Source organism: Drosophila willistoni (assembly GCF_018902025.1).
Source record: "Drosophila willistoni isolate 14030-0811.24 chromosome XL unlocalized genomic scaffold, UCI_dwil_1.1 Seg141, whole genome shotgun sequence".
Taxonomy (NCBI): Eukaryota; Metazoa; Arthropoda; class Insecta; order Diptera; family Drosophilidae; genus Drosophila; species Drosophila willistoni.
This window is the reverse complement of record NW_025814052.1, coordinates 9,112,374-9,139,795: the sequence shown is the minus strand read 5'-3', so window position 1 is coordinate 9,139,795 and position 27,422 is coordinate 9,112,374. Positions and strand designations below refer to the sequence as shown.

General features: G+C 31.6%; 1 protein-coding gene across 2 annotated transcripts; it reads left to right on the top strand.

Annotated features, from left to right (window-relative positions):
* The first annotated feature begins 2,597 nt into the window (after window positions 1-2,597).
* LOC6648714 (ras-related protein Ral-a) lies at window positions 2,598-22,919 on the top strand. 2 transcript variants are annotated; one of them, XM_023179079.2, is made up of 6 exons: window positions 2,598-3,161; window positions 14,647-14,923; window positions 15,004-15,164; window positions 17,572-17,746; window positions 20,443-20,566; window positions 22,588-22,661. In XM_023179079.2, exons 2-5 carry the CDS (start codon window positions 14,771-14,773, stop codon window positions 20,557-20,559), a joined length of 606 nt encoding a protein of 201 aa, XP_023034847.1. In that variant the 5' UTR covers window positions 2,598-3,161; window positions 14,647-14,770; the 3' UTR covers window positions 20,560-20,566; window positions 22,588-22,661. The 2 variants fall into 2 exon arrangements, with proteins under 2 accessions (XP_023034847.1, XP_015032639.1); XM_015177153.3 differs by lacking the exon at window positions 20,443-20,566 and having other exon boundaries at window positions 2,609-3,161; window positions 22,588-22,919.
* The last annotated feature ends 4,503 nt before the right edge of the window (window positions 22,920-27,422 follow it).

Genomic DNA, 27,422 nt, shown 5'->3' with positions numbered 1-27,422 from the left:
GCGTTTCCAGTCTGTTGTTTTATTTGACACGTTGTTTGACTTCTCTGGGAGCTGAATATTTTACTCTGAATTATGATTTGTGTTATAAAATCGAGAAATATTCGTATGCTTTGGCCCCCGCGGAAAGACCTACTTGTAGCTATAATCCGCGAAATAAATCGCCAAGGCGCACCTGAGGGCGTACTCGTGGAGTTTTTCTCTTTCGTTTGATATGAAATTTATGCGCGTTTGGTCCCAAGTAGCTACTGTTTAATATTATTATGTTAACGTTTTTTGTTTAATACTTTGACTGCAATGTCATTTTCCAACATTATTTGACAATGTAGGATTGGACTTTTAAAACGTTTTGAAACACTTTTCCACACTTAAGGATTTCACAGCTGTTTGAAAATCTAATTTCCTAATACCACAAATGCAAAATTTTTGTAGAAATTGTGTATTTCTTTCAATTTTTTCTCGAAAAAATTGTTGCCAATAAAACAAACTCTCACATTTTTAAGCTTTATCAGGATCTAATAATAAATTACATTATGGGTTTTTTTTAAGGATATAGCATGTGAAAAGAAAGCACAGTTAATTTATTGATGCTATGCGATAATGATTCCTTTCAGGTTTTCGGTTTTTGGCCTGTTGTTGGGTTAAAGCTCGCTTGCAACAAACAACGGTATGAGGCAGCTGCTGCTGCGGCGGCGGCGGCAGCAGCGCACCGGCAAACAAATAAAAATTGAAAATAAACGACGAAAACCGAAAAGAAAAAAAACGAAGGCAAAGGAAAAAAAATATAATATTAAAAGAAAAAGCGCATAGCAGAGCAATTTGTGATTCTTTGATATCAGAAGAAGAAAAAAATAAGCTTAATTATACTATTATAAACATACATATGGATGTATATGTATGTATGTATGTACATACGCCCTTTACGTACCGGTGTTTTTTTTTATTTGCTTTTGCTTTTGTTTTAGTGTATTTCTTTCCTCGATTTTGTTTGTCCATTCGTGTGGAGGCACGCGTCACTAGGCGAAAAGGGTGTTGGTGTAAGAGAGAGAGAGAGAGCGAGCGAAAGAGTGCGAGGGGGGGCAGCAGTTAATTTGCAAAAAGTAGTAGCAAGTACTATTTTTTTTCTTTTAACAATAACAAAATATTCTCAAAAAAAAAAAAGAAACACTTTGTTTCCACTCAAAATATTGCCCTCTCGCTCACTAGCTTTTTTCTGGTTTCGCTTTTTCTTTTCTTTCTCTTTTTTCGTTTTTTTCTTTTTGGTTTTTTTTTTTTGCAAACGCTTTGCGAGGTTAAGTTTTGTCTTTTTGCCTTTGCAATTGCAGTCGGCGTGGGAAATCCGTTTCCTTTTCACTCCTTTGGCGGGGTCACAGGATGCTTGGCTGCGGTTTGGCGGGGAGGGGAAGGAAAACGCTGACACACACTCACACGCACACACACGATTTAGCAACAAATTGTGTTTGCAGAAATTTGAATTTGTTAATTTTTAGCAAAAAAAAAAAAACAACAACCTCTTTCACCACACCGCTTTTCACCAAATTATCGTCATCGATAACGTATTTGATAACAAACGATATTCAACATCATATCGTAATCGCTGCTGTTAGCTTTTTTAACTCAAATACTGGTGCTTTGCTTGTCACCCCCTTGGAACCATATTACGATATTGTAATTATTGGTATAGTGTGACCATTGTTTAGTAAATGCTTTTGGCGGTTTTTTTTTGTAAACTTTTCGCCGAAAAACTGTAGATAATCAGTTCCCACTATTCAACCAACTAAGCTAATTAAAAAAATTTTTTTTTAGAAATACTATCTACATTATTAATACATTATATACATGTATGTATGAACGTAAGTTGGTTTAACGTAATTCATTTCTAAACAATTTCTAGATTTTAAGTTTGAATTTCGGTTTTTTAACTGCTCCTGCTCTGTTGACTAGTTGACACTTTACACTCCCTGTATATGATCCCATATTTTAACAGGCTGTTAAATAATATCAAATAAGGGGAAATTGGATCCACAGTGTGGGGAGATTATCGACTTGCAAAAATGTGAGCATCAAATAATGTGAAATAATAATGGTTTGGGAAACAATTATGGAATGCTTCTGTGCCATTCTTTTGACTTCACATTTCGTAATAAATTGGTATGCAGAATTTGAATCCAGATTATTCCCCGATATTTCGCGCGAAAAAAATGGGTAAATTTAGGGAAATTTTTTCCAGCGAATATCGATTTTCACGGCGAGTTGTCAATTTTTTACAGCGAATACTCAAGTTCGATACATCGCCATCGAAAAATTTACATCGATCTATCGCACTTTATAATCTCCATCGATACTATCGGTGGAACCATCGATGTTCGACTCCAAGGTTGCATGTTCGACTCTTATGTTGCATGTTCGACTCTTTTGTTGGACTCCATTGCTCGAGTTCGACTCCTTTACCTGATGTTGGTACTATTTTTCACGATTTTTTACTCTTTTGATCGAAGTTGGGCACTCTTTTGCATGAACTGCGCTCTTTTGTTGCATGTTGGATGCTTCCATCGAGTTGCGAGCCGCCCTTGCAACATGTTCAACAGAGCCACTGGCTATAAATAGACCCGCCGTCAAACATATTTGAAGTGAATTAAATTGTTAACCAAAATAAAAATATATTTATTGAAAAGTTCGTGCTGCGCGGCATATAAATTTCCGATACTGTCTTACAATTAGTAGTGAAAATACAAACAAAAAAAAACCACAACAACAACAAAAACAAATAAAATTAAATTATGTGGTGTGCGTGAGCGTCAGTGCTACGGGGTGCGGCAAGAAAAGCGAAAAACAGAACAACAAAAAAACAATTCTTTCTTTTGAGTGTGTTATTTTCCGATTAAATTCTCAGCGATAACAAACAGAAATATACGAAATAAAATTAATAAAAGTTAGAGTGTAGTTTCCTTTTTTTTGTTTTGGTGCACATAAATACGAAATTGTGATATATGTATATTTGTTGTGTGTGTGTGCGTGTGTATGAATCCCGTTAGCAAACAGAAGTAACAACAACAACGAAGACAAACGACAAAAGCGCAAAAAGGAAGAAGCAAAAAGTCGAGAAAGACAGCGCAAAAAAGAAACGGCAAGGCACACCAAGAAGCGGCCAGAGGAGAAAAAAAGTGATTACGCATTTTTATATTTTTCTTTTGGGTTTTTTTTTTGGTTCATACTTGGTGAAATTGTTGCTGTTTATATACATATTTATGACGAGAAAATACAATTCAGTTCTGCAAAAATTCTGGTATATATGGGTGTGTGTGTGTGTGCCATTCTGTATGGAACTTATCGATTAATGCTGTTGTTGTGGATTTTTTTTTTTGCTCGTCTTGTTGTTGTTATGGGTTTATAAACAAAATAGTAAAAGCCGCCAAAAGGCGGCCAATAACAACAACAACAACAATGGGTCTGTTACCTATTGGCGTTGCCGTCGGCAGAAGCAGCAAAGAAAGTGCGCCAGCCTCCTCCCATATATCTCTGTGTCTCTTTCTCACTCTCTCTCTCTCGCTGTCTCTCTATTTGCCTTTCTTGTTTAGAGTGCAAACTCTAAAATGTATAACGGAATGCAAAAGGAAAAAGTGAAATTTGTGCTGTTTTTTTTTTATATTGTAGTAAATTATTTAAATTCAACAGTAACGAAAGCACAAAAAAAAACGGCAACAACAACAAAGTGAAGCTTTTATCAATGACGCGACAGCGACAGTTGACTATCAGCGGAAATATTTCTTCTTTTTTTTTTTTGCCGCACCCCGCTTGACCTTATTCCGTTACTCTCACCCTCTCTCTCTCTCTCTCGCTCTCTGCTGTGCATATTCCATTCAATTGCATTTCTACTTCTTACTTACTCCTGGGCCCTTCTCAACTTGATGTTGGCTCATTGTCCTCTCTCTCGTCTTCTTCCTATTATTATTACTGTTTGTTCTCAATCTTTTATGAGATAAATCTGCAGTTTATTTCGCTATAATTTTCGACTTATTCTACTCTTTTGACTAATTTTAAAACGTTTTTATGGATTTTAGTGGATGACTTAACTAAAATCGAAATACTTTTGTATTAACACAACAAACAGGATAATAATATTGAAAAATATTTGAAATCGATGATATTTCATGAATATTAAGATCGTTTTAATTAATCAATTTGTTCTTTTATAAACAATGGATCTCTATGTTCTATATACGATCACAATTTTTGTCAAATTGTGTGTTTTATGTTTATCTTTATTGTTGTTGTTGCTGTTCTCTTCTCATCTCACATCCGTTTCACACAATTTGTGTAAACCAATTTAACATTCGTTCCCAAAGCGCCCCCTCCCTCGCCCGGACCCTCTCCTCTTCTGTTTTTGTGATCTTGATATCTCATCTCATCTCATTGTGACATTTACGTGTCAATTTTACGCTTTACTTATAAATCATTCCGTTAAAAATTTCAAACGTGACACAATTTCAAAATGGGGTCGCGTAAATTAAAGATAAATTTAGTTGATTTGCATTATAAATTCCATTCCTTCATCTCTCTTTCTCTCTCTCTCTCTCGCTCTCCGTAACAAGTTCAAGTTCAGGTTCAGAAAGAGAGAGAGAGAGAGAATGATGATGCAATTAATTAAATGAAGGCTAAAACTATATTACATTTATATTTGTTGATCTAGCTTAAGAACTTGAACCTGTTTCTATTATTAGAACGTGAGTCAAGAATTTTAGTTCAAAATGCTAGTATTACGATTATAATTAATAATAATATTCTGTTGCCATGGGGCGTTAACGGTGCCTCTCAACGCGCACCAATCATTAAACCATCAAAAAGAAAATCGACTTTGGGGTTCTTAGTTCTTAGTTCAAGACCCAGCATAAAGGAGGGGGCCCAAATCACCACCAACAGCCTCCACCTTCTCCTTCTTCCTCGTCTTCCTCCTCCTCCTCTTTCAATACGCTTATTGAGTTCATCGATTTTTAATTTCTTTTTTTGCCATGTTTTATGTTTGCATTTTATGGCTTATTTTTCATCTATCTATCTCTCTCTCTCTCTCTCTCGCTAACTTGCTTCTTTTTCAACATGATAATGATCAGAATGACACAATTCGGCAAACAGAAAACAGAAAACGTAAACGCAAAAAAAAAAAACAGAGTTTAAGAAACAGCAACTTAGCCTAATTTATAGCCATCAGACTGTGATTTGCTCTAATTTCAGTTTTATAATGACAAACAATTTAAAAAGCAACCATGGGAACAAAAAAGGGAAGCAGATAAAGGTAGAGGGGGAGAAATGCAGGTAATACATCAAAAAGAGAGTCAGAGGGAAAGAGACAGAGACAGAGATCACATTAACTGATATAAGAACTACTTTAATACTTCAAATTCTTTACAATTCCGAATAATGAACCTAGTAACTCAATTAGATATGAAATTTTACCACAAAAATTAAGATCAATCAAAAGAAATATAAATATACACAAAATTCTCAAGAACGACATTGTTAGAGACTTTGTATATAGACTTTGTTTACTCTGGATACCTGTTAACAAGTACCTATACATATTTATTCAATTACATATCTAAAATTTGCTACAGTAGAACCTCAATTATCTGGGGTAAAAAAGAGGAGAGATAATGTCGCGAATAACCAAAAACTCGGATAACACGGAAGACATTAAGAATTGTCAAATTTCAATCAGTTTCTACGTGTTTTGCTTGATGCAGTTCAATTTTTCGCATAGAACAATATAAAAGTTGAATTGTATACACTCATATACGTAAGTCTAGCGGTTTTTTTCTGCTCTTTTCCAACACTAACAACATCTTTTGGCATAGTTAAGCCTAGAAGAGTGTAAGAGATACACCTTTTTGAGAGGTGTTTGAGATTAAGTTGTTACCTCATCAACTAACCATATTAAGGCCACAAATTTAAAATATTTCTTCACAGTTCTCACTAGTGAGAAAAACCCCTATCTAAAGAGAGAGAGAGAGTGAGAGAGATGGAGTGAAGAGATCTTTTATCTTTCGAGATGGTGGTTGGCTTTGCTTGGGCATTTAATTAAGAAACACTTCCCACGCAGTGCCATAGTCTTTTTCCCCTCCATCCTCCCTATATGGTGCCCCTCCCCTTTTGGAGAAGGCAGAGAGGCATTGTTGTTGTGTGTGAATGAAGTTTTCTCAGATTTAACCATCCATGGTTGAGATGAAGCAAACTTACATTGAATAGTTAGTAAGATGTATGTGAATAGATAGATCTAGTACTTGAATTTATCTCCATGTTAAATTCAACTAGTTGTTGTTGTTGTAGTTTTTTTTTGGGCTGCCGGCTTGCCTTGAACTTGTTGTGCGTAGAAAGTTTTGAACGGCCACAAAACGAGTTGACTTTTAGTTGAGTTGAGAGCGCGAAAACTTTCTCACTAATACTATAAAAAATAAACCAAACCAGCATTAAGAAGTAGTAGAAAATGTTGGAATTTTAACAAAATGTGAATAGTTCAAATGATAAATAAAAAGCTGCTTGCTGCTTGCCGCTTGACTTGGCTGTCAGCATTATTCATCTCATAGCTCACGAATTCCACTTGACATTGAAATCATCGTCGTCGTCGTCGGCGTCGACTGCGCAGCAGCCGCGACTTTTGACTCATGTGCGCCGCCTCACCGCTCCCAGTGATTCATTTTTGTAAAAATATTTGTTAAAACTTTGAAATTTTAACTAAAATTTAACTTTTTGAAGCTGAAATGAAAAAAAAACTTGGCTTAAACTGTTTCAAAGTTCTTTATGTTTTAATCTTTATAATGATGATGATTAAACTTGATTACTTCTTTATGTGGGCGTGGTGTTGCTCTCTCTCTATCTCCCTCTCTTAAGGATTAGCATCAAAACAAATCATTCGATGATGAGTAAAAATTTATATTAGGCTTTTCGGGCCCAAAACGGGCTAAAACTACATAAATTTGGTATCAAATGAAAAAGAAATTCCATGAGCACGAGATCAGGTGCGCCTTGGCGATTTATCTCGTAGTTTTTATGGGGGGATTATAGCTAAAAGTAGCTTTTCCGGATAAAAGAAACAAATTTTGAAATAGTGTTGCCAGATATTCGGGCTTTTTGAATCTTTTGTTCGCAATATTCTCAAGTTTACAATATTCCTCGATTTTATAACACAAATCATAACTCAGAGTAGAATATTCCACTGCCAGAGTAGTCAAACAACGCGTCAAATAAAACAACAGGCTGGCAACACCATAATCCATAAAAATAGCGTTACCAAAAAAGATTCTGATAAAATTCCTTGAGAATAAGAAATATTTGAAACCAAGAGAATAACAATTTGAAATCTAGTGACTAGATCGAATTATCTTTCCGTCGTTGTTTTCACTTATCAAAGCATAACAAGACGAACTCTATTGTAAAAATATTTATAATTTATTGCAAAATCAAAATGGTGGAAATCTAATAAAATTCCAAGTACACATCCATATAATATAATATTTATAAGATGTATCATAATTTACAGCAAGTAAGCCGACTAACTAACCACGAAATCTAGTCAAGGTTAGGCTAACCAGCAAAAATATACAGAAACCACAGATAGTCAGTCAGTCAGTCAGTTAGTTAGTTAGTTAACCGAATGAAACTTGAATAAAACTAAAAAACGATATGTAAAATGGATACGAAACAGTTAGCAGAGGCAGAGAAAATCAGAGGGCGCGACGAGGGAGCGAGGGGGTAACTTTGATTTGAATTTTACTGAATTTTCTTTTTGCACACACGCAAGATGAGGCAAAACAAACTGTTAAGAGACACGAAGAAAACACAATGCCAACGAGAGCAAGGCAAAAAATAAATCAACAACAACAAGAGAAAAATGCATTATATACAGAATAATGCTAATGGCAAATTGCATTAAAAAGTTGGAAGATTTACAAGTTGTGCGATGTGAACTAACTTCTATATAACGGTTAGTTTTTTTCCCCCCTCCCTCGTTTGTATACCCTTGCCAGAAGAGAGTATTATGAAAGATGCTATCCGAATCCCATAATCCCAAGTAAATATTTCTAACATGAACGAATCCAGTATTTCGAATAATTTTGACAAAATCCGTTCATCGTAAAATGCTAAGACGGAAATCGGAATCTTTTGATTGAAAATGCTTTCCAGGGCTGTAACATGGGGGAAATGTGCCCCTTAAAGCATTCAAGAAACTTTTAGAATGTACTGTGTGCGTAAATAACAATCTTCGAAGCATAGAGTCTTCTTGATTTCTTTCTTTTAATTAAAAACTTTATAGTCCCAAGTATCAATCAGTTGGAATTATATTTTAACTAAACGTATAAAGACACAGAAAAAACGTAAAGCTATTTGGGAATCCTTGGAGAAGGTAGTAAGGCAAATAATACCCCCAGGACGGACATTTTTGGTATTAAACTGTCAAAATGTGAATATCCAAGATCGATTACCTCCCTAAAATGATACATTCTACCCCTCAAAATGAGTCAACTCGTTCATTTTGTTCACTTACTCACTTTTTAGCTTAGAGCTTATCCAAAGGAAGTGCCGAATTTCCGGGTTACGGAAATTGTGAAAATTTCCTCACACAAAAACGCTATAAAAAAGGCAATCTGCAGGACTGATTACCTTCCTCAAAATGATATAGTTGATCGTCCATAATCTACATCTATATCTTTTGCTCATCAAAATGTTACAATCAAAGACTGAAAGAGTATAAAAATAGTCGCATAGAGGAATTTATTTCTAGGATACTTTTTTTTGTGTAGTAGACGCTCATAGACTGCATTTCTTTTGTAAAAGGTGATGTTAAAGCTCTTCTCTCCCCATCCCTCTTCTGAATACCCTGTCTTTTACTTAATTTAGGCGATCTAAACTTTAATCAACTTTAAGTTGATATTAGTTACTTTTAGGTCACGAAGTCATTGAGTAAATAGACGACAATAAATTAACTTTAAGATAAACGAGCCGGAGACTCAATTGCTCGTTTAATAGGTATTTGTAAGTCGTTACACTGACTTGAAGGCGAAACCCTTTGGCGTTTATTTTGTTATTTTTTTTTTTTTTGGCGGCACGCTTGAGTAACCACCCACACATTGGGCAAAAACAACACGCATCAAGTACACACACACACACAGAGAGAGAAAGAGAGGGAGAGAGAAAAGGAGAGAGACATAGAGCGAGACGAAGAAGAAGAAGAAGTAATAATATCTAACCAAAAACTAAACACCACAAAATGACGTCATCTTTGTTGTATTCAACCCCCGAATAAAAACTAAAAAAAAAAAAGTTCAAATAGAATAGAAATTATGAGTAATAAATTAAACGAAAGGCCGCTTCTTCCCCCCAATGGAGCCAGAAAACGCGATCGACAAACGAGGCGAGCAAGAAAAATATACATAAGATTAGATAGATAGGAAAGAAAAGGTAAAGAAAATGTCTGTTTAAAATCAATTACTAGCAAATAAATATTATCGCCAACGCTGCCTGCCAGCCAGCCGACTCCTCTCCTCCCTATACTAAACAAATTTAGTCGGTGGATTTTTGGTAGTTTTTGGCAAAAAAAAATGTGGAAAAAATACTGTGAATAAATTCTTTTTGATTGCAAACACAAGCTACAAATACCAACACGTGTGTGTGTGTGTGTGTTTATTCTCAAGGTTCAATGAAATGGAAAACCTAAACGAATTTAATGCTTTCATAAAATGGCTTATAAATTTAGCAAAATTTAATGACCAGAAAGCAAAGAAGAAGATGAAAAACAAAAGAAAATTCATTCAAAGTATTAAATGTATTACTTTATAGGTCGTTTTCATTAAATTTCTATTGCTTTACGAGATATTCTTTTTCCGTCTGTTTTCTCTCTCTCTCACTCTATCTGTGGGAAAATAGAACTGGAAAAAACGGTTTCTTTCCTAGAATCTAAGACTACTCCTAAGGACCTTTTCGATGCGGCTCTCAAGGGATAGACTTCCTACTTTCTCTCCGATAACGATGAGCAAAAATGTCGAGAGTCTTTACAAAGTCTTTCTTGACGGATAGATTCCCTGCACACCTTTCTTCCTACGATATATTCTTCGGTCTCTTCTCACTCTGTCTCTTTGATGACGATAAAAAAAAAGTCGACTATCGATTATTTCTTTTATAGAATCTTTGGAGATCCTTCTTAAATCGTTTTTGAGGCTAGTCTAGACGGGTAAAATCTCTTAACTAATAATTCTGGGGGAGTAATCCCAGTTTCAGTTAATTAAATGTAATTTCTGCTAAAATTGCAATAATCATAACCGATTTGCCCTTTGAAAATTACAAATTTCCCGCTAATTATTCCTACATTTGGATCCGGACGTTGATCAAAAAGATTTTGACCGTGCCGAATGTATCCCTTTTTTCAAATGACATGATTAACAATATTTTCGAAATGCAACATTGAAAATTTTCCCATTCACAACGAAAACTTAAACAATGAATGAGAAAAGAGAAAGAACAACAAATAACAAGAAATTTTTATTTGTTCCTCCGCTGCTTCTAAATTTGCTTTCTTCAATAACGAGTTCAATTGATTACGAAAATTAGAAATTTATTTGCCAAGTTAAACAGAATTTTAACTGAACGCAAAGGAAGGATTAGAATTGTAAATCAGCAGAATGGAGGACTTTCCTTGGATATCCTTTATTTAGCTGAATATTGTCTTACAACAACACCAATAACACTGTGTATAGTTCAATTACCTCACCGAGTACTTCATATCGATGGCTTATTTCCACCTCTCGTAATCTAATCAAGTTGCCACTAATAAAAGATTAAAAAACAAAAGGAAATTCATTGATAGATGGGGATTTAATAGTTTTAACTCCTTTCTCAATTTTAGCAATATCAGAGAACAACAGACTAATTTATTGACTCCAAAATGGACTTATATGCCGTCTGTGATCTTTAGATTGAACAACTCATGACGTCATTAGCCACATTTAAAACAAATAGACCAAAATATTGTACATAAAAAAAAAAAATTTTTTTTGTTTTTTAAATTTCCGCAAACAAAAAAAAAAAAACTAAACAAATGGCAAAAATGGAAGACGACTTGAAAAGAAAATCTAAAAACAATTGTACATTTTCTATTTTTCATTCGTTGATTTTTTGTTGTTGTTTTGTTTTGTTCTATTTAATTAGCAAATGTGAGCTGCTTGTGTGTGATTTTTGTATGTATTTGAGCTGTTAATTAAGTAAAAGTACCGACTTCTGGATACCCTTACAAATTGAAAGGTATCGTTTCCTTTCCTAGAATTTCCTTTACTAGAATTTCCAAAAGAGAAAAATAAAGTTGGAAAAAAAGATTTTTTTTTGTGTATAGTTTTGCCATAAGTAGAAATGTCTAAATTTATTGGGCTGATCAGTTATCTAATGTGATAATTTAAAAATTTATATTTGTATAAAGTAATATAACCATTCAGTTGCATGGGGCTGAGGGGGTGGCATAAACTTAGGGTATAAAAAGCATTAAATTCATTCTTGTCATAAAAAGAAACCACCGAAAATGAGAATGCAAAGCGAATATTTAAAAATTTAGTTGCTAATTTTTTCCAAATGCTGCACGAAAATTCCAAGAAACACAACCAACAGTAAACACACACACACACACACACACACACAGACACAAACACACATAAATACACGGAAAGAAAACAACGAAGAAGAAAAATGGAAGCAATAATTAAATTTAGATCAAGAAGAGTATAGCAAATTGTATACACACACACACACACACACAGTTAGAAGCACTTACTATATATTAAGAATAGCAAGCTAAAGATAATCGAAATTGATTTCTACTTTGCTTTTTTTTTTATATTTATTTTTTTTTTTTTTGCCTTTCATTTATAGTAAATTGAAGCTGATTGTAAGTGAGGAACGAAACGAAACGAAATGGAACGAAACCTTTTCAAGTTTGCAATTAATTGTTCAATCTCTTTTCCTGTTTTAACACAAATCACAATCATAAACAATTATTCCATCAATTTGTTGCACCACACTGCGTATGAGTAACTTTTTTCCAATTTAACTAAAAATTGACTTTGCAGTTATTCTGGTTTTTGATGTGTATGTGTGTTTGTGTGTGTGTATGTGTGCAAATATGCTTCTTCTTTTAAATAAATATATAGAGGACAGACTTGTGTTGACTTGACAGTGGTCAATTTAAATTAAATATTGATCTATTGGCAATATTTACTTTATTTGGACTTTGTTTTTTTTGATTAATTTGATTGATTTGTTAAGATCAAAGAATTTAGCGATATTTAGATATATATTATTGTCAAGTTTATGCTAATAGACAAAAAATATCCTGTATTTAATAGAGAGAAAGATACATTACTGATCATAATAATAAGACACCATCATTTAGACCCTGGCCAAAAAAAGGGAAAATTAACTTTGCTAAAAAGTGTGCATAGAAGAAACTATATATAAGTATATATAAGTATTCTTGATCAAAACGACGAGGCAAGCTCATATAGCTATCATTCATGCAGCTCTCTAATATCTACATATATACTAATAGTAAAAGGATATGAATGATGGTGATATGGTGGCTGATTGGTTTGTTTATTAACTGGTTTAACTGGGGTAACGTAATAACCAGCTTAAAGATTACCAATTTCCTTTAGTTTTGGGATTGCCATTCTAGATCAACTTGTTTAATTGATGTCTCTTTCCTTGAGAGCTTAGATCTAGCCAACGCCCATGGGTATTAACCTAATATTTGTTACGTTTTGTGTTTGGTTTCGTTTTTGTTTGCTTATATTTTTGTTTGAGTTTGTTTAATTGACAGGTAGCTTTTGCGTCCGATTACTCACTTCGAAGAGAAGTTGAAAAAGTGATCGGCGGAAGGGAGGGAAAGAAGGTGATAAGTGTGCGAAGTGAATTGAAGTGAATAATTTGTTGTTTTTTTTCTTTCTTATCCCCCATTTCAATTTGTTGTCAATGTCTTTAAATGAGTCACTTTGGCAAATGGACTTTAGGTGTGTATGTGTGTGTGTGTGCCTATTCCGAATTTCCAATTGGTCACAAAAGGCTAATTGCCAACACACACACACACACACACACACACAAACACACATGTAAAACCATTTTGGCTAGGTCTGCATTATGCTATTTTACCCTCCATTTCCCTGCCCTGCTCTCCCTTTCTCTGTGTGTTTGGCATGTGTAAAAAGTTCATTCAACTTGTTTCGTTTTATGCTTCATTTGTGGTGCTCGAGTCAGTCAAGTCAGTTAACGCTTTTTGTGTTGCATAATAACTTGGCAAAATATATATATATAAACAACAAGAAGAAAATAAAAAAGAGAAAATGGCATAAAACAAGTACAACAAGTAAATACATAGGTTTTCATTTTCTTTCTCTCTCCATCTCTCTCTCTCTCTCTCTCTGTGTGTGTGTGTCTCTTCCTCTGTTTCTAAAAAGGGAAAAGGGCGAAACATGGCGAAACACTTGAATATGTCAACTTCTCTCTACATACATATGTGTATCTGCCATATAGATACAGAATTTCTATAGCCTTATGGCAATTGAATTTTCATTGCTAAAACTAGTTGAGAATTACAACAAAATGAAATAAAAAAACAGATTGTGCAAAGCTCACAATTAGAAATTGTTATCAGTTAACCCTACTATAAAGTGTTTTTATGACTACTTTTTTTTAGATAATTGAATCATCTTGCCAACAAGTTTCCTTCAATTTAGTCATACGGAATGTTAGCGAACTAGTTTAATTTTCTCTTAATCTTTAGATTAGAGTGTGTAGAGCGAAAATTAATTAGTGTTTTATACAATAACAAAGAGAAAAACTTTGGTGTGGATATTTTTCGAGAAAGATTGAATTTATGTTTTCTGGAAAGAAATAAAGTGCAAAAAATTAATTCTAATCGCATTTGATACACTTTTTTAGAAATATTAAACACCTTGAGAGTTCTTTTGCCGTAAAGCTTCTCTCTTTCTAAATTTGTCGTTTAAACTAAGTAGTTTAGATTGTATTCTTATTTAAACTAAGATTATTGATGTAATGAATAAAACTGTTTATGCAAAAGACACAAAACTATTATTTCAAGTTTAAAATACTCACACAATTCGTAGAGTTTTCCACAGATTCCAAATTACTTGTTTGTAGCTTTTATTTCAAAAAATAAAACTCGAAGGCTCGTAATTTTTTTTTACCATTGAAAATATTCTTTTTTTTTACCATTGAAAATATTCTCTCAAATACAAAAAACACATGTTTAGAATGTTTTGAAAAACCCTTGAGGTCTTAAATTCATGTGATGTAATTTGTTTTTCTTTCAAATTTTGACATTGTATATTGTGGTTTTTTCCCCAAATCCATTTTGAGGATTGAAATGTTGATATTTTATAAAACTGTTTTTTTTTTTAGGTTGGTTTTTAATTCATTGGTTTATAGACTTGGTTTGACCATGTCTGATTGAATAACCAACAGCAGCTGTGAAAAAACAAAAAACAAATACTTACTTAATTTAATGTATACCTATGTTTATATCGATTTAAACGGGGGGCAACAACTTGCAGTAACCTCTGCATGAACTAAACTTGAAATTAATTTATTTTATTTTTGCAGTCCATTTTGTTGTTGCATCCATCCACCATCCATCCATCCATCCATCCAATATCCCTAACATATTGGACTGTATTAAATTCTTGTATCGATAAGAAGGATCTGCTATAATAACAACAACATCATCATGAGTAAAAAACCGACAGCCGGACCGGCATTACACAAGGTCATTATGGTGGGCAGCGGTGGCGTTGGTAAATCGGCACTCACATTGCAATTTATGTACGATGAATTTGTTGAGGATTATGAACCCACCAAGGCCGATAGCTATAGGAAAAAGGTTTGAAATCGTGGAATACAATATACATACAATAATAAATGAATGTTATAATAATAATTATTATTATATTTTTGCTTTAGGTTGTGCTAGATGGTGAGGAAGTACAAATAGATATACTTGACACAGCTGGCCAAGAGGATTATGCCGCTATCAGAGATAATTATTTTCGCAGTGGCGAAGGTTTTCTCTGTGTGTTCTCAATCACAGATGATGAAAGCTTCCAGGCCACTCAGGAATTTAGGTAAGTGCCTACGCCTACGCCTACGTCTACGTCTAATTAGGCACAATTCATAGCGTAAAGTCATGAAAGGATACACACACACACACAGACAGACACAGACACAGACAAGTAAAACTATTTCCAAGGGTGTGGCACCAAAAGACATCACATATTCTCAATATCAATTAGACAAATTAATTTTTGGCATTTCCTTACCATGTGAATGCATTTGAAATGTTTGTATGGGACTTGTTTGATTGGTTGGGCCCATAAACTTGCGTCTAATCATAAACAATAGTCATAGTCATAGTCACCACCCCCCCTCCCCCCCCTTATGAATCATTTTGGGTTTAACCATCTGGGCCCATTCACTCATTGACTAACCCTCATGCCCACACGGCGCGTGAGTAACCCACATTTCGAATACGATTCATTGGGCCACAAGAAGAGTTGGAAGTTAGAAGTTGATTGGCACAGGATATGAGGTTTATGGTAAGGGAATTGGTAGTTATACTTGAAGTAGGAACTGTCACTCTCCCTCCTCATGTCTCTGTCTTTCATGTGTGTGTGTGTGTGTGTGTCTCTGTGTGGAGCATGTGTGCAGCTGGGTGTGAACCACCTCACAGTTCAAGCAAATACAAACATACATATATACACGAGGGCTATTTCGAAAATTCCTCAAAAGTTTAGCAACTGTATTGAAATTTAACATGCAACACTGATCCTGCCAACCACCATCTGCTCAAGAATAGATGTACATTTTGAGTGTTTGAATTAAGGGAAGGTTACAAGTTCAAAGTTAACTAGGGGAATCCTAAGGAAAGGAATACATTTAACTACATTTTTGAATAAGGAAAAAAAATAATTTTGGAAATTAAAAAAATGTATTATATATGTACATACATACTATACAAGCTAGAAAAAAATAAAAAAAAAAATATACAAAACATAGAACAAAAAACTATAAAAACTAAAAAAAAAGTATAAAATAGAACAAAAAATTATAAAAAAAAAATTACAAAAATGTTAAAAAATTATTAAATTAAACAAAGAAAATTATAAAAATGTTAAAAAATTATAAAATTAAAAAAAAAAGTTTAAAATGTACAAAAAATTTATATAAATTAAAAAAAATTTTGTAAATTAAAGAAAAAATATAAAACATGATAAACATTAAAAAAAGATATATAAAAATGTACAATACTAATTATAAAAATTAAAAAACAGTTATAAATATAAAAAAAAAGTTAGTTATTAGGAGTAATTGAAATTTATTTATTTATCTTAGAGTTAGGACTAATTAAAAATAGTCAGAACTTAATTACTGATGCGCTAGCTGCTTGGGCCTTCGGCTTGACATGTGTGTGTTTACATATATACAGATTAATATACTTACATATTTACATAGTTTTACATTTAGTGTTGTATTTTCTTAATTTAAACCTCTAGGATATGGTAGTAATTAGTTTTTTGAGGTAGTCGATTATCGTGGAAAGGTTAGTTGGAGTTGGGTTTGCAAGGGTTGCTATTGTCCCCTTCATCCCTGATGTGGGAGGTTGCAGGGCAGTTTTTTAGTACGTGTTCTATGTTTAAGTCAGATGTTGAGTTGGCAGTTTGGGCAGGGTGTTATGTCGTTCGGGTTAATGGTTAGTGTTGTTGAGTGAGTCTTGCGTGACCTAATCTAAGTCGTAGAATTTTTATTTGGTCTATTCGTGCTATGTCTTTTTGCTTTATGTTTTTGAGATAGGGTCCGTTAAAAAAAACTCCATTTAAAGATCAGTGAAGATTAGTTATTTGGAGTAATTGAAATAAATTCATTTCTATAAATTGTTTTTTTTTTGGATTTGGTATCACTTAAGGATTTTAAAATTTAAAAAAACATAATAATAAGTAAATAAAAATATTAATTATAAATTATATTAACTACATAATTTAAATGTGTGTGTATTTATGACAGTTTATGTAAATTTGTTAATTAGAAATTTGATTCATTTAAAATATTCTTAACAAAAAAAAAAAATGTAAAAATAAGGAAGCATTTTTTAACATAATGTTAAAATATGTATTTTATATGCAACATCCGTCTGACGGAAATCGATACTTATCCAAGATTAGCCTTAATAGTTTAACAATGTTCACAGGGAGCAAAAATAGGCACTTGAAAATGAAGAGTTTTATTTTATTTTTATTTGTAGCTGAATTCTAAAAACTGCCCTCTTATGTGTATTACAAATTATGTCTACTTTGACTTGAATGTTATGAATCACTCGAGCACCCACTTAACACACACACACACACACACACTCAAACACACACAGAGACAAACCAGAAAACAAACAGCATATACTTGACTTAACTTGCGTTGACTTTTGATAACAGAGAAGCTAATCATTAAAATTTTCATTCTCTATCTCTTTCTGTTTTGCAGAGAACAAATACTGCGAGTGAAAAATGATGAGAGTATACCTTTTCTGCTTGTGGGCAATAAATGCGATCTGAATGACAAGCGTAAGGTACCCTTATCCGAATGCCAACTGAGGGCGCAACAATGGTCTGTACCCTATGTGGAGACTTCGGCCAAGACACGCGAAAATGTTGATAAGGTAAGTGTAGTAGCAGGTCGTGTAGATGGATGTGGATGTGAGCGAATGTAGCTTTCTCCCTGCAGTGTGTGTTAAATGAGAAAATATATAGACACACACATATATATACCCATCAACGATCTCTCTCTCTCTCTCTCTCTTAAGACAACATGAAATATATAGTTATCAATTGGCCATTAACTTGAGACTAGAAAAAAACCCATTGCAAATGCACAAAATTCTTAATTCGATCTTCGTTTGGTTTTTGTTTTTTTCTTCTTTTTTTCATCAGTTAATATTGTTTTGTTGGTTTTCTTATTAGTATTTGAGAAGCATTTGAAGAGAAGTCATCCAAATATAATGCATCATTCGTATACAAAACATATCTAAAGCTTGAACTTTATGACTTAAAAAATGTCTGCGGGTCTTACAATTTTCTACCCAATTAGCTGATAAAATTATTTCATTTTTCTAGTCATCAAGAGTTTGTTCTAGGGGCGTTTTGATAACACATACACACATTGTACTGTGTGTGTGTGTGTGTGTGTGTGTGTATAATATGATGTTTTTTCAAGGTCTCTTCACAAGCCATACGAAAGAATGATAAGTCTATAATTGTTATTGAGCTCTGTCAACTCATTTTTTTTATGATGCAATCATTGACAAAATTCGTGTGTAGATTATACGGCAATTGGGTTTATAAACCAAAGCGAAACTAAATGCAACAATTGTAAAAGTTCATGGTTATATAGAAATCATCAATCAATAAGATGTACTTGAATAATTTTGAATCATTAATCAATGAAATAACCATTTAACATACTTATTTATTACATTTTACATGAATGTTTTAATGTTTTTTGTCCCATTTCAAGCATGAAGTAGAGATTTTGATAACTCAACTTAAAACTGTAATAACAACATAAGTATATAGTATTTGGATCACGATTATATAAAAAGATTTGATATAGTTCACTCGTCGTCTTTATAGCTTTTTACATTTCATTGGACAACTGAATGAAAATTCCATTCAAATTCGTTCTGCAAATGTTTGCCAATGCTGAACTGTTCGATATACTTTAATCGCAGACTGATAATTTTAAAAATGTTCTATTGTTGTCCACAATTTTCGAACTTTTTTCGATAGTGTATGGTCGATGCTTATTCATACCACATATCTCCGATGAATACTTATCGAAATTTCTAAGAATCGTCATCTTAGACACATATATCGATTAACATGCAATCGAACAATATTATTGGCAAGTAAATTTAGAAAAGATGTTTTTAATGTTGTCAAATCTGTTAACAAGCTCAACTTCAGTTTGTGGTTGTAAAGTTGTTCAAACAATAAATAAACGATATTATATAAAACGATAAATATTATAACAATATTGAAATATATCGATAAATGGAGTTTCTGTTAAAGTTATGTGAATATCAATAATATTGTAACGAAATTGAAGCCATAAAGATAATATTCAAACTACTGCTTAAGATTTTAATTTTGGACAATGTCAAAATGGTGTAAAGACTTTAGTTAAATACCAGTGTTGATAAACGGTGAATTTCAATAGTATTTATCTGGACATGATAAAGTTATATGATAATTTAAATCGATTAAAACGTTCATAATATGTGCTGAATGTATTCAATTTTGAACATAAATCGATAATATTGAACGAAATTGAAAAAAAATCATCAAATAATTGGTAAATGTTTACTCGTCCTTAAATTACGCATGAGTTACATAAATTTAATATCCAACGAAAAGCTATCATGACCATAGGAGCGCCTTGGCAATTTATTGCCATGTTTTTCTGTAATTGATAGAAAAAAATGTATAATTTTTTTAGCGGGATTATGGCTAAAAATACATGTTTCCGATTTTGCAATTTCGATATAGTGTTGGAGATGATGTAAATATGCATTGCCAGATGCTACATTTCGGAGATAACTGATTCAAACGTCTATCCATTCAGATATATTATTGCCATTCAGGTTTAACTAAACAGGATTCAAATTTACCCTACAAAATAAACACTTTGTGCAAAATCTAAGCGTCAAACGCAACAGCCTAGCAAAACCATAATCCATAAAAACGCATTTATCAACACTGTAACTCCACTTTAGCTGATTTCCCATCGTTTTCACTTACTCAACACTGGAATATATCGAGTAGCCTTCGAAAACATTTACTAAATAATTGAATAGTTGGTTTAACACTCTGAAAAATTAATCAATGTGGCATTACCGACGCCATTTTCCAACACTATGACACAAAACAAACAAACAAACAAACACAGAAACACACACACATAATACATACACAAGCAGAAGCAGCAAACCAGCACCGCTAATTTATAGCCTACTTTGCTGCGCAATGTCAATTGTCAATTGTAATAGAAAATTGTTGCTTATGAATTTTCGTTTTGATTTTTGATTTCAAATTTACTATTTGTATGATTTTTGATTTTGATAACAAAGCAAACAAATAAAACAAAACGCAACAAATAAAAGGCTCCTATGCATTTCACACACTTTTTTAATTAGCTAGCATAAACACACAAACACACACACACACAATTACACATCTAACTATCTCTATCTCTATCTCACTCACTGTTGCTCTCAATGAGTTTGTGTAATAAACAATATATATATATATCAAATATGTATACTATACTTAATCCCCCAATCCAAACAATTAATTACAGGTATTTTTTGATTTGATGCGCGAAATAAGATCACGAAAAACCGAAGATTCAAAAGCTACAAGCGGGCGTGCTAAAGATAGATGCAAGAAGCGGAGACTTAAGTGTACCCTACTTTAGGCATTAGGTGCATAAACAACAACAACAACAACAACCAATTATAATACACACTATCTCTCTACCCCCCCTCTCTCTCTCACTCTGATTTCCTTTGGTTTAAATCTTCTTTTAACTTTAACTCCTTTATGCCTGTTTAGCTTTTTAACCCAGCTCTTTGAGAATTAACCCTTAGCGTTCCTTTTTGGCTATAATCCTTTCTCAGTTTTGCTTCTTCTTTTTCTTAGCACTTTCCTATTGTTAATAGCTAGTTATGTTTAGTTGCCCGCTTATTTAAACACTTTTTTTTATATATACATAACAACATAATCATATATACTTTTGTTTAATTTTGCATTTCGTATTTGATTTCTCTATTTAAAACAAAAACAAAATCAATTATGCATAACTAATTAACTAATCCTAATAACTAAGCTCTCAAGTTCTAAGCTTCAAATCAAAATCAGAGTGCAAATGTTGATATAATGCATCTAAGAGTATTTACATAATTTTTTTGTTACAAAAAATAATTTCCATAACACGAAGGGGTCTCACTTGATTCTAAGGGGACTCAGATGATGATTCTTTGTTATGTTTCTATTAATTATTACTTGGTATTTTTTCAAGGGAGTATTTTCTTATATCAAAAAGTTCATTCTCAAGTGGTTTCACTGTTTATTTCAAATAAATTGGAAAATATTTAACAAAATTTTAAACAAAAACTAAAAAGTGTATGCCACAACTTTTGATAAAGTTAAAGCAATTAAATTTTATTTGGTCTTGAAGCAAATAATAGTTAGTATTTTCTTTAGTTATTAATTTGTTTATGAGTCTATCCTAATACTAATAATAAATATTTATTGCTAAATACAATAAACACAAAATTAGAGAGAGAAGATAGAAATTAATGCATACAAACAAGTTTTATAATTATAGAAAAATTCCAGAAATAAAAAAAAAGAACACAAAAAAATTCCAATTTGAATAGCCAGCAAAATTTATAAAAATTTAATAATAATTCATCTAAATGTAAACACCCAATTTAAGACCCAATTTAATACATTTTCATTCTAGAATTTGTTCTATGTGAAATTTTAAGAGTATAAAAAAGATTAAAATAGAGTAGAAAAAATAAAAATAATAAACTAAAAGCAACTTTTTGTAGGGTTTTCTCAGCTTTTCTAGCTTTATAATAGAGCAAAACAACAAAAATAATAAGCAACTAATTTCTAACACACATAAGCACGCAAACACACACACACACATACACACACATATATACATATATATATATACATACACAACTAACAAACACATGAAAAGGAAAATAAGAAAAAAAAAAAACATATTGAATTGATTTGGTTTTGGTTTTGAGATTCCATTTTGATTGATTTCGAATCATTCATTTCCTTTCTTCTATATACATATATATATTTCTACTATTTTTTTTCATGGTGAATGTGAAAATATTTTGCTTTCGGTTGGTTTATTTTAGCCATTTTCAAAATTTTTGTAGCAAACAAGAAACAAAAAATTATTATAATAATAACAAAAATATATCATATATTATTATTATTCCCCTTAATTAACCCCTCACAAAAACAACAACAAAAAAAAAAAACAAAAAATTTACTTTTGGCTTGCCAAATGTTTTTTATATCCTTGAAAACCAAAATAATTGAAACTTGTCCGATTTGATTAACCTCCTATGACTATGCTGACCATTTCTTAAAACACTTGAGCAATTAATTAAGGTGAAAAAGGTATCATTTGTTTATTTCTAAGCTAAATTAATTGTCAAAAAAACTCATAAGGAATAAATAATTGATTCATCGACTTCTGTTCATCTGGAACTGATGTAAAAATCAACTTGTAATTGACTTGACGAAAATTTTTAAGATTTTGATCCAGAATGTATATAATATTAATGACGGACAACTGAAAATTGTGAATGCAAGGATATAAAAAGAGAAATTTCGATTTTACAATTATGAATAGAAATTTACTTATATACTTTCATTCTCTCTCTCTCTCTCAATCTGTCTTGCTTAGGTATTTTATGATCTAATCAGGGATATTTCATCACGCAAAAAACAACGTCAGACGGACGTGAAACAGCCGCCGAAGCCCAATTCTCATTGCTGCCAATTGCTGTAGGAGGAGGAAGAGGAGGAGGAGGAGAAGGAGATAATAAACCACAATGGAATGATGATGGACAAGGAGAAGATGAATGTCGACTACAACAACCACAACAACAACAACAACAACGATAACTGCAGCAGCAATAATAACAACAACAACAACTGAAACGACTGCAACAAATGGCATGCAACAACAGCTACGGCCAGATATTTATATATCTTATATATATATATATAAATATATAATAATACCAATCAACAAAAAAAAAAAAGAAAAAAAAAAAAGAAAACCAACAGAACCAGAAGAACAGAAAGAAAAAGTTATGTTTAATTAATAATATTTAAAATCAACATTCATAATTTTTGCTTGCAATTTCAAATAATTAATAAATCAATTGTGTAATATAAAATACATATAAAACATACATATATATATATATATATATATATATAAATTATGATTTACTTTTTATTCCCATTCGCCGTGCGCACCACTTTAATAAGTTTTGCTTTAATTTTTGTTGCTTTACCACATTATCTATATATATATATATATAGACATATATATAGATCAATATATACGATCAATATTAGAACCATAAAGAAATTTTGCAAATTTCATGCAAAAGTTTTTTCTTTTCATTCTTTTTTTTTTTTTTGTTTTCCTTTGATAAATAAATAATAGCAAAATGTTTACGACTCACACACACACACACACAGAAAAGCTTTTTATAAATAGTAAAACAAAGAATTAAACTAAACATAAACTCAAATAAAATGAATAAAAAAAGAAAAAATAACTAAAGAAAAAAAAACACAAAAAAAAAATAAAAATAAAAATTGTATGCAATTTTTTGTAATTTTCTAACTAAAAAAAAAAAATGAAACAAAACACAAAAAAAAAAAAATACGAAAAAAAAACAAACAAAAAAAAGTAAGAAAGAAATATGAAAGCATTTTTTAAACAATTGTTTTCAATTTAGAACAAAACAAACAACTACTAAATTATGTCATGCTGCGGATTTAGTCAAGCTTAAATTCCTCCGTTCCCCATGCCGTGCTGTTCAAAACCCAATAGATTATATCCCTGCACATAGTCGCGTTTGAGCCAATCATTCCTAAAGGATCTAGATTATATAGTCAGAGTCTCATCCCATTTCCAAAAAAGAAAAACAAAAAACAAAAACTACACACAAAAAGGATACGAAACATTTTGAAACCTTTTTGAGGTGCAGCTAAACGTTCCAAATTGCAGAATTATACATTTATATATAGACAAAATCGTGAGAAACAAATGGCATATATATAATTGACCGATTTATCCATTTAAATTGAGAAATTGATTAGAAATAGTTTGTATGAAACGAAAGTTTTCAACAAAATCGGTACAAATATGAATAATATAATTTGAAATTGAATAATTTAATGTAAATACGTACAAATCGAATTTGTTTAATGTATGGGAGGAGAGCTAGTTATATTCATCCGAATCCAAATTTAATATAGACATATATATGAAACTCGAGTTTGGTTACTGAAATGTGTAAGCTTTAATCAATATATATTTCTAGAATAGTATTCCCAAAACAGAAAGCACTTTTGATTTTAAAAAATACGTTTTTGAAATGTTTGGTCAATAAAAAACAAAAACAAAAAATCGGAACGGCATTACATTTAAGACGTGGTGACGGAGGAATTTTAGTAATTGTATTATCCCAATATGCTTAAAAATTTGGATTTTTCTTTTCTCACTGCTTAAAACTAAAAAAAAAAAAAAAATAAAGCGGTTGCAACTTTTCGCAATCTTTTTTTATTTGTTTGTCTTCTAATTTTGTTTCCTTGTAAAACTGCATTCTGTATTGTATTATGTAAGCTATTATTATTATTATTATTACTATTATTATTATTATTAAAAGTAATATTATTAAATATATAAGTTATGCTATCGAAATGATGATGATGATGATATATGAATGGATCAAAACAGAAAACTTTTTGTAATTACATTTATTTCTGAATTTTAAGCATTTTTTTTTTCTCTATTAGGTTCGGTTTTGTATGTTTGGAGCAGCAGTAGAAATCGTAGCACAGATACACTCACACATCCACACACACACACACACACACACACACAGTTACATACACCTTATGCATACATATATCAAAATTTAAGTAAACACACAAATTTTTAGCAGCAATAATTGAAAGCAAAATAATATAAAGAAAGAAGCATTTTTTTTGTATATGGATTATATATATCTACATATATGAATGAATAATGTGAATACATATATGATTTAGCTTGACTATTGACAACAACAACAACAAACAAACAAACAAATAAACATCATAAAATAACAACAAATTTACAAATTGTTTAAATTAATTCATTTTACTGAATTCGAGGGGACTAAATAAATAAATAAAAGGGCAATATGAAGACGTCCTCTGATGCTGATCCAGAATATATATGTATAAAGCCCACTTTGGCTTTAATTTTCATTATAACAAACTGAAATTTTTAGTTCTACATAGATAACGATTCGAATTACAACATGGCCAACATAAAGAGATGCTAACTCCTTTAAACTTAAGAGAAAGTGTGGATTATCCCTGGCCAAACACGACCGCAGACTTGAATCCCATTGAGAATCTGGGAAACGTATCGCCAAGCGTCACTCAAAAACTAATCAAAATGATCTTCAAGTGGAGGAGTAGTCGAAAATCCCAATCGGTATTCTAAAACAAGTTATAATCGACGTTTGAAAGCAGTTAAGACAACCTGCTCACCTTTTGTGCTGCCTATGAGTTAAAATCTTACAAATAAATTAGTAAGATTTATTGACCTGAAGACCCGCTAAAGCCCAGTTTTGATTAACTTCAATAAGGTCGAAATCTAGACAAATTATTTGTAATTTTATTTAAGTTGTGTAAGCTTTTTTGGCAGTGGAATTTTGTGCCTTTTTCACTTCTTTTATCTCTTGTTGTTATCAACACATTTACAATACTTTTAATTTTAAAGATAATTGTTTAATTTCCTTTTTTTTTGTTGTAAACTGATTTATAAACCTTTAATTAAAAAGGTAATTCCAAAAAAAAAAAAAGAAAACACCCAAAAAAAATTACTTTTAATTATTTGTTGTTAATCTTGATATAAAAAACAACAAAAACTTATTTATTTGTGTAAACATTTTCTTGTCAAGATGAATACAACATAGATCTGTATTTCTTGATATACCGTGCCGAACCTAGCCCCAAAAGATATACATATATAATAATAACCCGAAGGACAACAAAGGATCGTTACAATGTGTTTCGTTATTTTAACACCACTAGTTTTAATTTCTGAAATGCTTTGGTAAGAAAACTTTCTAATCGAAACAACGGTAGGAAAGGGAAAGGGAGGTCGAAATTAAGAGAAACTAGGATTGCGGCGCTTCTGAGCTTTTGTCAAGCTTCTTTTTATATTTTAGGCGAAAAACTTTCATAGTTTACATTTTTTTAACAATTTCTTTTCTTTAGTAAAAACTTTTCTAGTTTTTTTTTGAAAATTTTTTTTCTTTAGTAGACACTTTTTGAGTCTTTTTGAGTATTATATCAGTGGCGGATAAGCCATATAGTAGGATTAGCAAATGCTACTGGCATATGCCTTAAAGGGTCATCAACTAAAAATTTGATTCAATATTTTGAGCAAAATAGGTAAATTGAGAAAAATTCAATTCCCTAATTTGAGAAAATTGTTAAAAAAAAACTCTAAACTTTGGGAATCTATAAATTTGTGATATCTCATTTTAAGTGATATCTCATTTTAATGCTTTCAAACTCTATTTGAATTGGAACGTAGTTCACGCTAATAATCAAGTTATCTTTTCAAGGGAGACAGAAAATACCGCTGAACAGGAAAGAATTCGAATAAACCTGAATTTCAGGAAGCCAAAATTTGATAAATTCATGTCTTTATTTTACAAGTTACAAATAATGCATTTTAATCTACATTTTGGAGAAGTAAATTTTTATTTTATCATGATTTTTTTTTCAGAAAACGAATCGAAATTAATTTTTTGAATATTTGAATACTCCCGACTTGAATATTCAAGTGTTTTATGCCACTTAAAAATATACCAAATTCCAATTTAATTGGTATATAACTTTTTGAAATCAGTTACAAATTGGCAAAAATACAGTCTGAAAGAAAAAAACAGATTAAACAAAAATTCATAAATAAAAAATTATTTTTGTAAGTATTTATTATAGTTTTCGATCGATTCTCACCTATGTTCTAACTTGAATATTGAATACAGTCGAGTCTCGATAATTCGTTGGTCCCTTGAAAAAACTTCGTCCCGGTAAATCAAACACCTCTGTAATTCGTAAAAATTTCTAATCCCTTGCGAATTTGAATTATCGAGACTCGACTGTAAAACTTACATATGACGGAGCGCCAAGACTGTTGTTCACTTCACTCATGATTCTTTTAGTCACTTAATCAACACTATCCGACACATACATATATCTAACATAAGTATTTGGATCGCTACAGGTTCCGCGCTGGCTTAATTCGGCACTGGATATCTATTTAACGATAGGCGAACAAGACCAAAACGCTCAAACTTCTGTAAACTTCACTTGTAATTTAATGTGGTAATTAATTTAAAAATCTGATGTTAGATAGTTATTTATAATTGAATAAGTATGTAATGTATATGTATGTCAGAGATTGAATTAGGCATTTCTAAGAATCTAAAA